Source organism: Polypterus senegalus, chromosome 8 (genome assembly GCF_016835505.1).
Source record: "Polypterus senegalus isolate Bchr_013 chromosome 8, ASM1683550v1, whole genome shotgun sequence".
In the NCBI taxonomy this organism is placed as follows: Eukaryota; Metazoa; Chordata; class Cladistia; order Polypteriformes; family Polypteridae; genus Polypterus; species Polypterus senegalus.
In genome coordinates, this window is record NC_053161.1 from 7,907,557 (window position 1) to 7,922,122 (window position 14,566).

At 39.6% G+C, this 14,566-nt stretch overlaps 1 protein-coding gene across 1 annotated transcript; it reads right to left on the reverse strand.

Moving 5' to 3' along the window:
• Positions 1 to 592: 592 nt before the first annotated feature.
• On the reverse strand, positions 593 to 12,315 carry LOC120533736 (toll-like receptor 6). The gene is made up of 2 exons (XM_039760657.1): positions 12,251 to 12,315; positions 593 to 4,447 (listed from the first exon to the last, which is right to left on the reverse strand). Exons 1-2 carry the CDS (start codon positions 12,256 to 12,258, stop codon positions 1,978 to 1,980), a joined length of 2,478 nt encoding a protein of 825 aa, XP_039616591.1. The 5' UTR covers positions 12,259 to 12,315; the 3' UTR covers positions 593 to 1,977.
• Between the last annotated feature and the right edge of the window lie 2,251 nt (positions 12,316 to 14,566).

Genomic DNA, 14,566 nt, shown 5'->3' on the forward strand with positions numbered 1-14,566 from the left:
TGAGAGTAATATGGAAAAGAATGATCTGCTGTGGCAACCCCTAACGCGAACCGCTGAAAGAAGAAGGAGAAGAAAGTGCAGTGAGAGTAACAATGCTAAACCAGCTATTGTATTTAGAATAGCTTGGCCATTCCGTGGACCATTATATTGTTACAGGTTAATTACAATCAGATGCCTTAAACTAATAAACAATATGCGGTTAATTTCAGTGTATTTCATAAAGCCGTGTCAGGGATGTGGATCTAAAAAAGAAAGATAAACCACACAGGAACAAAAGCACTGCTTTCACGCTGGGTGCTGCCAATCTGTAAAACCGAGCGGAGAACTTGCATATGCCAGGGTTGAAGCTACCATGAAAATGTGCGTGGCTTTACGCCAAGTTTAGGTTTTATACATCACGATTTGAATGTGGAAACATTCATGCGCAACATTTTTGTGCATACGCACCATTTATACATGAGGCCCCAGATGTGTAAGCAAAGCACACTGAACACCCTCAGTACTATTAGTTAAAATCTTTTTCTTAAGCTTTAAAAACACAGACTTATACACAGTTTATGTTAATAAATCATAGTATATTTATTACAAACTTACTATTAATTTGTGATATGCTTATTCCATACAATGTAACATTTTTTGTTGTAATTTTTCTTTAGTGATCAACACCAATGTAACAAAATCCTACATTATAGAGTGTGGCCCAGTGTCGCAGGATTCACAGTATCTCCTTCTGTCGGTAAATACTGTTTTAATCGTTACTAATGCTCATTCAAGAGTCAATTCCAAAGCTCATTCCTGTTTGACAGCATTTCTTCTGTGTGCACTGCTCTGATTTTAGCGAAAATAATTTTTATCAACAATCTTTTAGCAAAACAATGCATGTGTCTGACACATTGTAAGCATATGACTGGATAATTTGATATGTGAATTATATGACCCAACTAAAGTTAGATATTTTTGTCATGGATGTGTTCATATTGTTAGTTGTCTAGTGTTGGTCTCCATTGATGCCCTTGCTATCAGAAAATGTGTTCATTTTTTTTTTTCTCAGCCATCGCCACAAACCACACTGGGTAAGTAACTTGAAAAGAAATGATTTTTGGGTGGAGTATTCCTTTAAATTTTATATGTGTGATTCTGCATAGCAAATCTTTTACAAGGTTGCCACCAAACTCAAATTATATATCAGTAATAAGCTTTTTATTCTTGGCCACCTTACTAAGCTTAGTCTTTTAACTGAGTTATCACCTTCTTTATTTGTGAATAAATCCCCAGCAAATATTTAGGGAAATGTGTTGGTTGTGTTGAAGCCTTGTCAAGTAATTTTAGACTACAAATGGGATGAATTGTGTTTATTTCTCCATTTGTTTAATAATTGTGTAAAACCTCAATGAACAGCTAATTTCCCTTTTTCTCTACCTAAAATTTCCCCCATTGTTCTGTTTTTCAGAGCTGAAGTTCAGCATCTTCCTTGCTTTCTTTCTTCATCTCTTTGCTCTGCTTTTTCCAAGGTTAGATTCTCGTGAGCCACTTTTCTAATAATGTCCCTAAACGATTCATTTCAATTTCCATTATACAATCAAATTTGATCTAATATTAAACTAACTTTGCAACTGTGCTAAAGCAAAGAATCTGAAATATACTAATTCATATGAAATATCCGCATGTCTAATGATAAGCATATTTGTAGAAGCGTTACAGACTAGCTGACCAGCTTTAGAAAAATGTAATTTGCGGTAGGGCAGCCCAATGAGCCACAGTGCTGAACGTTTGGCTCAGTCTTGGACAGCACTACCTTTGGCTTTCTTCAAACTGGGTACATGTGTTTTCTAATATAAAGTCATGCATCTTCTCACTGGAAAGAAATTTGTGATTATTGTACAACAGAATCTGTTCCAGTGTAATAACATTAAAAGTAGAACATATCTACCGTAAATATTGTAATATTCGTACTAAGTCTTTAGCTTTAAAAATCGGTTAAATGAGAGTGTCCAAGCTAGAACAACAATCTGCCAGTTCAAGAGCAGTCCTCCTCAACTGCATGTAACTGCTGCCCTGCTGAAGCATTCTTTTGAGACTGGCCCAGAAGACTTGCTTCTTCCGTCCTTCAACAGGCCACTCAAGGTATGTCTGCTTTTGAAGGAGGGTCCTCAGCTTTAGGAATTTCTTGGGCAGGGAGTCAGAGGGGATTGGCTCCAAGAGTATAAAGACCAGTGAATCCTGTTGAATGCTGAGAGCGCGGTGCTGGGCAAAGAAGAGCTCGTAATTGCACCACTCACTCTGGACAAAGTTCTTGGACAGAACAAACAGTGTCTTGTAACTGTTTTCAACACAGTTGATGATGTTGTCTATGATCCAGTCTCCTGGCACAAAATCCCGCTGGTGGATACAGATTTTAAGACCTGCTTTTTCCAGATTGGGTAGAAGATAGTTTTCTACCCAGGTGAAATCATGTTGACTGTAGGAAATGAATGCATGGTAGAGGAAATTAGCATTGCCCAACCTTTCTGCTTCCTTAGTGCTTCTTATTTTTACTCTTATCCAGACCCAGAGCATTTTGAGGTACCAAAGTCCATCAAACTTATAAAAGGGTACACCAATAGCCAGACTAATACCAAGAAGAAAAATGACTCCAATTAAAGCCTGAATCCATGTTTCACATGCTACTTTACCAGGCTTGTATTCTATCAGGTATTTCCCCACCATGTCTGGAGGATACTGGCAGGTGTACTCCCATGGCCAGTGAAGAAGGCGGCTTTGGTCAAAGGTGACAACAAACCAGTAGAGCTCACACTTACAGCTAAAGGGGTTGTGTGCAGCATTCAATTCCTTGAGATCTGGCATTCCTTTCAGGGCACTGCTACCGATAACATTGATAGCATTTTGATCCACATGAAACACCTGTAAGAGCGGCACAAGGAGGTTATCTGGTAGCGTACTAATGCTATTGGAGCTCAAGTAGAGGTGTGTTAGGTTGAGCATCTGGGAAAGCACATCAAATGGTATGGCGGTAATCCCAGTCTTTGTAAGGTTAACACTTCTGAAATATGGAGACAGAAAGCTGAACACAGAATTCCCCAGGTTGTTGTTACTCAAGCTAATTCTTGTTAAAGTGGAAGGCCATGAGCATTTTCCACTAAGCAATAAAGAATTAAAGCTGAGGTCCAGAGTTTCTATATGTTTAATCAGCTGAATCTTCTCAGATATGAAATCAAGATTTTTAAATCTGTTCCGATTCAGGTTAAGGTGTTTTAATGCTGGAAACTTATGTATGTGAGAACAATTAAACCACCAAAAGCCATAATTTGTTAAGAGATTGTTTGAGACATCAAGAATTTCCATTGAAGGTAAAGATGATATTAAGTTGCACGGTAATATGCTCATCCCTGTCCCAGAGAACTTAAGATACACAAGCTGAAAGAAATGGGAAGCACTCATGTTGAATACTGGGAATTTATACTGATAATGAAGGACATTCTCGATAACGAGACCTTTCAGTTTAATCGTCTGATTCAAGCCAGGTACTCCGTGAAACTGGAGTCCTTCAGAGGTATCCTCAAAATAAGTCATGTTTGACAAGGTAAGAATTTGGACTGGAGACTGAACAACATAAAAGACAAGCTTGGTCATTACTGAGCTGTTGAACCAGCAGTCTATAAAAGAGAGATTTTTCAAAGATTTCAGATCTTTTAGGATGTCAAACAATTCTGTAGAGACAGTACAGTCCTTGGGAATAAGCTTGACCAGTCTTAAACTCTGAACATTTATTTTATCAAGGTCTTGAAGGACACTGGAAAAGATGCCAGTCTTATCACACAACGGGCCAACGAGTGTCATTTCCACAAGGTGTGGGAGTTGTGTAAAAGAGCCAGCTTCATAAAGCTGCAATCCTGCCTTATCCCCCAACTGCATATATGCTAGATTCAGGTGGTGGAGTGACACAAAGTCAGGCAGAGCGACGGATCTAGCTTCGGGACTTCCAAGCACAAGCAAATTGAGGTGTGTCATGTTCTTAAATGAGCTCCCACAAGTGTAATTCCTATAAATATTGCTAGACAAATCAAGGACTCTAAGACTTGGTATTGCCAAGTGTGGGATAAAGTCCAAAAAATTGTGGGAAATGTTGAGCATCTCCAGTTTTGTGTTATTTTCAAATGCATCCATGGAGATGGTCACCAAGCTGTTGTAAGATAGCTGTAAGACACAAAGTTGTGACAGGGAAGCCAGATCTTTTTTTGCAATGGTTATTATGGTATTGAAAGAAAGGTCCAAGTACTGTGTGTCTGGGTTCAAGTCTTTTGGCACTTCTTTTAGATTATGGTTGGAGAGATCTTTGATTAGGTTTCTGGAGATATTGCATGTTGTGGTCTTTCCTTCTTGATCATTGCCTTGAGTTCCTAATGCCAGCAGGACCAACAGTTCAAGACACAGAAGATGAGAGATCATTCTGAAATTCAGACAGAGTAATATTATTCGCAAGCCCTAGTCCATACCACTTTAAAAAATAAAAAATTGTAAGTACAGAATTCACATGTTCAGCTATAAACACCATGCCAACCAAATGGGGCACCAAAAACTGACAATGTATTTTATCATTTCATTTTAGTTTCTTGAGAAGAAAAATGGCCTACTAGCTAGCCTGGTAGCTGCAGTGGCCAACTTCAGTATAATACACAGTTATAGTCATATTCTGTTCAAATTAAATACTTCATCAAATTTCTAAATGAAAAATTACTAATGAATACTCTTCAAGGATGCCCAAATGTTTGCACCTTCCATATTCACAGCTTAACTCAGCAGCGATGCATAAAAATAGGCACAATTATAACACATTTATGCTTATACTCTGCACAGGTTCTGTCAACCTTGTTTCATGTCAAAAATCCGGTGAACTGTTACGTATGACCAGAGTGCTCAAACATTTGCATAAAACAATCATGAGTATGTACAGTATCATAACATTTTGTAGAGAATACTACTATTACAACATCTGTGTTTAGGAATGTGGTCAACAGTAGCGGATGTAAGGCAGAGGTTTACTACAATAGAGAACTGCCAGGATAACTAACAGATACACCACTAAAATATGAATATTAGGCTAATGGACCCTATGAACCACACACACATTTTTTTATCATAATTGGTGGCTGGGTGGAGTGGTGGCTCCCTGGCTAAAGAATCTGGGCTAATAACCTGAAGGTTTCTGGTTTGAATGCTGTCAGTGAAAGAAGGAATGCTACTTCTTTGGGCACTTGAGCAAGGCTCCTAACCTGCAGTTGCTCCAGGGGTGCCGTACAAATAGCTGACCTTGCACTCTGAGCCCAAAACTCTCAGGGGAGTAAGTTGGGGTATGAGAAAAATGACAAATTATTAATACAAGCAATTGTATATATGGTGAATAAAGGAATGATTTGGGATATCAGCTGCCTCAACCTATTTAATTCACAGGAGTATAGCCAAAAAAAAAATGATAATAAGAAAACCACTCTATGAACAAGCAGACTTAAACAAAAGCAAAGCCACTCCGGTAACAAGAGTTTTCATCAGCAGGAGCTCCGTCTCCTTTGAATGGCTAGCAATAACAAGCACCCTGTTCTAAGGACCGTCCATCTTTATTGTGTCCACAACTGGAAGGAGCTGATGGAGAGTGCTAGGTGTCATCCTGCAGCCCCCTTTCATTGTGGTGTGGTTATTTCAACAAAGCCAGGAAGGTGAACCCCAAGCACACATGTGTGACACCAGCCAACACAAAGTAACGAAGTAACAGGACCCCCTGCTTACCACAGGATTTTCTACAGATTGATCTTTCTCTCAGGAAAGATTGTACCATGAAGCTGATGTGATTAAAACTAATTACTGTTGTTGGTGGTGAAACGTCCATTTTTTAGATTGTGCCCTAGTCCAACACAGACAGGCAGAGACACGAGTTCCAGCACAGCACACACCTTTATTCTTCCATGGGTGTTGTGGTGTGAAATTTGTTATAATTTTAAGACAGGGTTTTGGGTGCCTCAAACCAGTTTGGCAAGTGATTCTCTGCAGGGCTCTCTCAATCAACCTCCATGGGAAAACCAGACTGCCTAGCTGGCAAACATCAGCACAGCAAATGGTTTTGGGGGCAGGTGTGAAAGGTACTGTGTATCCCCATTTTTCTAAGGTTGCCTGAAGCCATTCAATACTATGACCCCCCTCTTGGCTATAGGGTGTGGACAGAGAATTTATAAATTTGCTTGCTTTACCTCACCCTCTCTCTCTTACCAATTGATGAAGGAGCATCTCACACACCATAAACTGAAAAGGACAACACAATGAAGAGCACAGCTTGGAAGTCATACCGAGACAGGCATGTGGCCTGTTCTGAAGAAAGCTGACCGAAAATTAGGACTTAACTAGAGACATTTTAAATAACTAACAAGTCTGTGTGCCGCCTGAATCTACATATCAGCATTTATCAGGTTGTATGGTTGCCAATATTCAAATGTACTTTGTGTATTGTTAGTATTTATGAATATTATCAATAATACATTATTTAAAATGTAATTTATCTCCTGCTTGTCTTTTACTACACCTAATTGCCTGAGGTTGCAGAAGTAGAAGGGAAGGTGGGGCGAAGTCATATGGAACAATACCTTATGAACAGTGGTAAGTCTGTGAGATGTGAGGCATTCTGACAAAAGGCTACACATTAATAATACAAAAGGGGAAAGCAGAGCAATATAATACTCAAACAAGACAAAACAGTGGGGAAGTACTTTTTAATTTGCTCCATAATTCTCAGCACAATACAAATGATGCCAACAGTTGCAGCACAGTCTTTCCGCCTCCAGTCATCCACATAGGCTTTGTCCTTCTTCCTCCCGACTCTGGCTGTTGAATAGTGGCGACTGGCTCCCTTTTATAAGACACCCGGAAAAACTCAAGGTGTCCAACAGCCTTTTTCTGGCAGCACTTCCTTTTGTGGTGGAAATGCTGTCAAACAGGGCCCAGCAAATGTCCAGGTGCCCACTGGTGCTGGCCACAAGTCCCAACAGGGTTGAGCTTCCAAGGGGGCTGCCCTCTATCGGTCCAGGGAATAAAATGTCCTGAAAAAGACTCTCCCCTCGGTCCTTCCATTGTCGGGGTGTCCGAGGCATCCGCCACTAAATTTATAATTAATGTTTTGCTCAATGGCAGAAGTTTCTGTGGCCAATGAATGTATGCCATAATTGTAAAGATATTAACTTCTATCGTGGCCTATTGGTAAAAGACTTATGATCAGGCCCATTACATCATGGGTGTCAAACTCGTGTCAAACAGTGGCTGCAGGTTTTCATTCTAACCATCTTCTTCATTAGGGACCAGTCTGTGTTGCTAATTAACTTCTTTTTCTTTAGTTTTAATTAACTTGACTCAGACCCCTTTAGTTGTCTCTTTTTCCTTAATTAGCAGTCAAATAATAATGAGACACATTAAACACATGACCAGCTCACATCACACAATATCTGAAAATAAAGAAAAGTGATGGTTGTCGGTAAGCATGATCTCTCAGCTCACCAAAACATCTTGACGGTGTTCTTAGAAACAACAGAAAAATCAACAGTTTTCAAAATGTCTGCTGTATGAGAGCAGCAACAAGCTGTGGAATTAAATAACGGGTTTAATTAACAGCAAGAATTGGCTTCTCATTAAGTGAGATTGGTTGGAGTGAAATTGGTTGGAGTTTGAAATCCCAATTTAGCTGGTCATCTATCAGCTCGTTTCACATTTCATTTCTGTTTGGCTGTCATTTAATGAAGAAAGGAATACATTCAGAGGACTGAATCTTTAAAAACAAGGCTATTAAAATGAAGGGAAAAGAAGTTCATTAGCAGTGAAAACTGCTCACTGATTAGGAAAAAGGTTAGAATGAAAACCTGCAGCCCTCCAGGCCCGGAGTTCAACACCGCTGCGTTACATAATGAATAATGGACTTTCACCCCATCCAGGGTTGGTTCATTCCTTGTGCCTGAAGCTCAGTATTTCCAAGGCTGGAGTCGGTGGATTTGTATGAGGCTCTAAGTGGAGATGGAGCTGCCTAATCCTGCCTTTGCTCATTCCTGCCAGGACAGTCTTGGATTTTTAAAAGTGGGGAAAAAAGTGGGTTAAAAAATGCACGATTCTGTTTCTGATGTGACTGAACTCCTGCCTTGTGTCTGAAGCTGCTGGGATTGACTCTGCCTCCCTAATATTTTGATTAAGTGGATTCAATATGGATGAATGGAGAACTTCTGTAATTCTTGCATTTTCTGTGTACAAAACCTTGCTAGGTTCATTTGTGTAGGTATGCAGTCTCAGAAGGATTTCATCCATCACAAATAGTTTTAATGTGTTACAAGCGGTTTTCTGATTTTTGCGTTGTCACTCAACTTCTCCTTATTTACTGTATACTGGATGAGATTGCTTCATTCCATTTTGTGATCTTGCCTTATCCATTAAAAATATCTGAAGAAGCTTCTGCACCAGGGCATCATTGAAGAGCCAGCCATGGATGCGTGCCAGTCATGTAACAAACCCACACATACTGGGAAAAATGTAGAGTCAATATAGGGTGTGGGAGCAAGCTGGAGTGCCCAGAGAAAGCCCAGGTTAAACTGACACAACTGAAACAACGGTCCATAAATGCTGACCAGACTATCAAAGGAAATCAAATTGGTAAAAATGTTAGCAAGTGGTCTACTGCACTGTCTACTGTAATAAACTATTTGATAGAATGAGCTGAAATAAAAAAATGAAAAACATTACTACTTAATATTAAAGTCTAGATTTCAATTTGCAAAGGTAAGGTATAATTATTAGAATTATTCCTCCAAACTCCAAATCAGTGGCAACAGCAGTTTTTCCAATAAAAGTTTAAAATTTTATCCTTACAATATGACAATAGAATTATAAAACTAATTGAAGACACATAGACTTTGAGAAGTGATTCTTAACTAGTTTTTTAATAACTGTCAAAAGAGTGTCAATTTCTCATTGCGTTCGCTCAGTAGCAGGAAAAAAATCCCCATTGCAAGAACTTCCTTTTCGCTTTTTAATCTCCCATGCCCTAACATTCAACTGGAAATTACCCACAACAGGAATGTCAATTAAGATCAATGCAAATTTAACTCATTAAGGGACATACGCATACACAACAAAAATAAAAATGAAAATTGATTGGATTTTGCACCAAAGATTTTGATCAGAACAGACCAGAAGGCTCCTGCTTTGTGATCAGTTCTTTCTGGATTGATTCCAGTTCTCTGTGACCCTGACCCGTACAAAGTGTCTACCTGCAATGGACAGATGAACACATTAAACGGTACATTACACACCACTGCCACACAGCAGACACACCAAATTCATACTTCTGTTTTTTTCTTCTTCTGTATTTCCCCCAACTTGACCAAAGATAAGGATGTAATATTTGCATAATTTATCTTTCTCTAGCCAGCATATTAAATCAGGAAGCTTGCTTTTGTTTCCCCCCACTGTGGTTACTTTAGCCAGGATAGTTAACACTGTGTTTGTGTATGTAGGCTCTTTATTACTTGGGGTGTCATGGCAGTGCAGTGTTTAGTGCTGCAGTGCTTCACACCTCCAGAGTCTGGGGTTGGATTCAATAGCTTGGCCACTGTTTGTGTGACATTTGCATGTTCTCTCTGTATGTTTGTCTCCATAGAATACATTATTTACTCCCACAGTATAGGCAAAGGTTTCAAGCGTGCTAGCGTGATCTGTGAGGGTTATTCATAGACGATATGTTATTTACAATGGGAATGCAAGTGAATCTGACAGGGAGATGAGACAAGTCAAGTGTTACACAATGCTGATGTGCCATGTTTGGTCAAGATCAGTTTTATGGCCAATTTCAGGGCTTCTCAAACTGATATTGGTAAGCAAGCAACCTCAGCAGTAACCGTGTACAATTTACTATTCATGCTTGTCAGAAAACAGGTTGTAGCCATTGTGGCAGATGGCCGGGGGTCCTGCCCAGCCGGGACGCCTGTAGGGTCCGGGAGAGGAGCAATGCCTTCCCCGGGCCAACAGAGGGCAGCTGCCATGGTCTGTGTGGGGGCCAGAGAGGTTGGGGCAAGTGGTCACCGCCAGGGGGCACCCGGCTTGGAAGGTAGCGCTTCCGCCACACCAGAAAGTGCTGCCGGACCAAGGATGGTGTACACCCGCAGTGCTTCAAGGGGGCAAGGGCACCACTACTGCCACACTGGGAAGTGCTGCCGGAAGTACGTCATCGAGCGCCTGGCACACATCCAGGGAAGAAATAAAAGAGGCCGTCTTACTCCATTCCAGGAGCCAGAGTCGGGTGGAAGAGGACGGAGCTTGCCTGGGAGGAGTTGGAGGAGGTAGTGAGAGAAGAAAGGAGTCGAAAGGACTATTTAATGGTGATTGGTGCGCTGTGTTCTGGTGTAGTGTAAATAAACGTGTGTGTTTTAAGATGTTCCGTGTCTTCCTGTGTGTGTTGGGTTCAAGCTTTCCACATTCATGTTTGAAGATTGCGTGTTCAAAGACAAGGCCTAAAAATTGCAAAAGTGTATAGAAGCCCAGAGCTCACCTATGGAAACATGGTTGACAGACCGCCTAGGACAAAATGCTTTCCCACTCACTCATTCTCAAAATTGGACAAGCGTCAATTGCAGGAAACCCCAACTGTATCATGCTTTGGCCAAGTATAGCTCTCCTTATATTCTTGTGAGTGTTAAACCAATCTTAATCAGAAGCTAGTATAATCTTCCATTCGTGTTATTGATGGAAGGCTGCCATACACGCTCACATGCTGATTGCACCCTTATTCCCTTAACTAGCTATCTGTTAAACAGTCAACCTTATATAAACTACATATTTAGTTTAGTCCTCATAATTATTTTATTCAAGGCCTCCTTATTTTGAGGTTTCTTTTACAACACCATTCCCTACATGTGAATAACAATTTCTGCTTGAAGCACCACAAACTCCCTTTTGATTCACCCATAGCTGTCTGGGTGCTGTGCTCATACAGTAGATATCATCAGATTTCACTCCAAGTACAATGTCATGATGTCCATGTGCAGTTTTGTAATATAATTGAGTACAGAGACTAAAAGTAGTGAGCTGCTTTAGTTATCCGTGATGAGCATGCTAACATAATAACACCCTCCTTAAAAAGAGCTAACTAGTAGATGTGATATGTGTTAAGCGGAGTGCTATGGCGATGTGGACTAATTGTGTGTTTCACTAAAAAACTGTGAACAGAAAATCTGCAGCGTACAGGTGAAGTATGGCGTACAGTATCTCTGCTCTTGGTGTGGTTCAGTGTTTGAATTTGCATTGATCTCTCACATGTAATTGCATGTAGTATGACAATAAAGGTCTGAACTGAATTAATTATTACCTGGCATGTTCAAATATTTAGGTGCTCTTCCCGTTGACTCTTTAAGGCTTTTGTTTTTTTTACTTAACAGATTCATTGAAAGAAGCAAAACTTGCAATTTCACCAGGACGCCCAAACTTTTGCATTACAAGTGGGAACATTTCTCACCCTTACTCAGCACTGGTGGTTCAACTGTAGGAATGCAGACCAGATACTTTTCAATGCGCCTTGTAATGCTGTGCCCTGTTAAAGATGCTATATGAAATCATAACAGACAAACTGACAGACAGGCATAGAGAAATTACTAGACAATTTCACTTTAATCATAGGTAGCTGAAGTAAACTGGGGTTAAAAAACATCATTTTTGTTCATACAAACATGTCTATGTAGAGCGGGATGGCTGAGTGAATCCCCGTCTGCTAAACTTGTTTCCACCGTGTTTCTATGTCCTTGCTCAGCGGTTACATTTTAAGGCAGAGTTTCTTTTTATAATGGATGATGGTTCTAATTTACATTGCATGAACTAGCTGAGTGTTTCACTCAGCCTTGTCAACTGCATGTTATTGTGGGCAACTGTCCTTTTTTCTATACTTTTCCATCAATATATTAATTTGGATATACATTTCTGCTGCCTTTACATTTTCAATAATATTTAACTAGCTGACTTATTTGGTTTTAACAGTTTTATTATTAAAAAAAACCATTAGTTTCATCTTTGCAGCTTACATTTCTTTTTTCTATTAGTTCTTGTGAACATTTTAAACTACTTTTCATATCAAACAAACATCCCTAAACAGCTCAGTCTGTCCCTGACTTTGTAGTTTTTTCTTTTTTCCTTCCACTTTGAACCCACTTGCTCCTTGCTATCAGACACGTTAACGTTTTCTTACCTGCTCATGCTGCTCTGTTACAGGAGATCCAAACTTCTTCATCACCTTGCTGGTAAGTGGCTGGCTGCAGCCTACTAGATCTCTCCCCAACTGTTCAGTTCCCTTTTTTTTATAATTATGCAAATTAAGTTATTACTATCTAAAATGTTGCCTACACTATATTTTTTTTCTATGAGGACCTATGTCTATTAAAGCATTTGCCTAGAGTGACCTATATATTAAAAACAAATAACATAATTGTATCCACATTTGTTCACTGTAAATGCAGCCAGGTAAACTGAGCAACTCAGCGTCACACATCAAATTAGGGAAGGGGAATAAACTGACATCCTTCTGGCACAGGTCACCACATTAGACTTTAGGCCACACTGCCTTGAAAACAGTAAAATCAAATGAACCCACTTGAGTGAATGCACATATGTGGCCCAAACTCTTCTTTTTTGTGACCCCAGTGAATTATAAATTCCCAGTTCAAGTGCAGACAGTGGAAAACTAAAAAGAGTTTGACATTATCCAAAGTCAAATGGAACTGGAGCCTGCCATGACAACATCAAGTCGAAGGGATGAAGCAGCTGCAGACAGGACACCAGCTCATCATAAGGCCTGCTCCCTCATACCTGACAATTTAAAAGTAGTTTGTATGTTTTTGGGCTGTGGAAGAAAAATTCACGTTTAAAAAAAACCAAAAAAAAAAACCACACAGACATAAGGAGAGTGTGCAAACGCCATACAAGCAATAAATGGGCATGGAATTCAAACCCAGAAATTCTCATCCCTGGGCAGTGTCTATGTGGAATTTGTACAGGAATTCCACATGTTAATAATAATAATAATAATAATACATTTATTTATATAGCACCTTTCCCATGCTCAAGGTGTCTGGTTGAGTTCTCTTTTTGATATTTCAGTTTCCTCAAGCATTTCAAAGATGTAAAGTTTAGGTTTAACTTACATCTTTGGTGTGTTTATGTGAGAGTGTGGTGGTCCAGCACTTGGAAATTCCTACTTTCGCATATCCTGCACTAGATAAGTAGATGAAAATATGTGAACAGTTGCTTTAGAGACATTAGAACAATCTTCACAAGAATAGACCATTCAGCCCAACAAAGCTCGCCAGTCCTATCCAATTAATTCCTCCAAAATAACATAGAGTTTTGAAAGTCCCTAACGTCTTACTTTCTACCACACTACTTGGTAGCTTATTCCAAGTGTCTGTTGTTCTCAGTGTGAAGAAAAACATCCTAATGTTTATGTGCAATGTACCCTTAACAAGTTTCCAACTGTGTCCCCGTGTTCTTGATGAACTCATTTTAAAATACAAGTCTCGATCCACTGTTCTAATTCCCTTCATAATTTTAAACACTTCAATCATGTCAGCTCTTAATCTTCTTTTGCTTAAACTTTAAAGGCTCAGCTCTTTTAATCTTTCCTCATAATTCAACCCCTGTAGCCCTGGAATCAGCCTAGTTGCTCTTCTCTGGACCTTTTTTAGTGCTGCTGTGTCCTTTTTGTAGCCTGGAGACCAAAACTGCACACAGTACTCAAGATGAGGCCTCACCAGTGCATTATAAAGGTTGAGCAGAACCTCCTTGGACTTGTACTCCACAGATCGTGCTATATAACCTAAAATTCTGTTAGCTTTCTTAATGGCTTGTCGGGAAGTTGATAGCTTAGAGTCCACTATGACTCCTAAATCCTACTCATAAGGTGTACTCTCGATTTTCTGACTGCCCATTGTGTATTCAAACCTAACACTTTTACTTCCTATGTGTAATACTTTACGTTTGCCGACATTAAATTTCATCTGCCACAAATCTGCCCAAGCCGGTATGACGTCCAAGTTCCACTGTAATGATTCAATGAGACCCCATACAGCTTTGATAGGCTCTAGTTTTTCTTCAAACCCTGAACTGGACAAAGGAGATGCAGAAACGAGATGAATAAAACTCCTGGAATATTTAATCCTAATCCTAACCCTAACCGTAGGCCTAAATCTCAATGTTGAAACAGAAACTCCGAATTAAGGCAAGTGATGGTTAAGAAACTAAAGTCTAAATACAAAATAGGACATCCCACAGGTCTCGGCATGGCAAGGTTATGAGCAGGTATTTTAGAGTTAAACACCTTTACATTTTTGAATGTGTTATCAATGATTAACTAATATCTATTGTTAAATATAGCTGGAGGTACTAAAATTTAAAACAGAACAGCAACATACATACACTTTTTATATATGTTTGTTGTACCTCCACAGCTCTCAGATAGGGAGGTGAGGCCAAATAAAAATGGGAACAAATGATTTACACCTTGCAATTT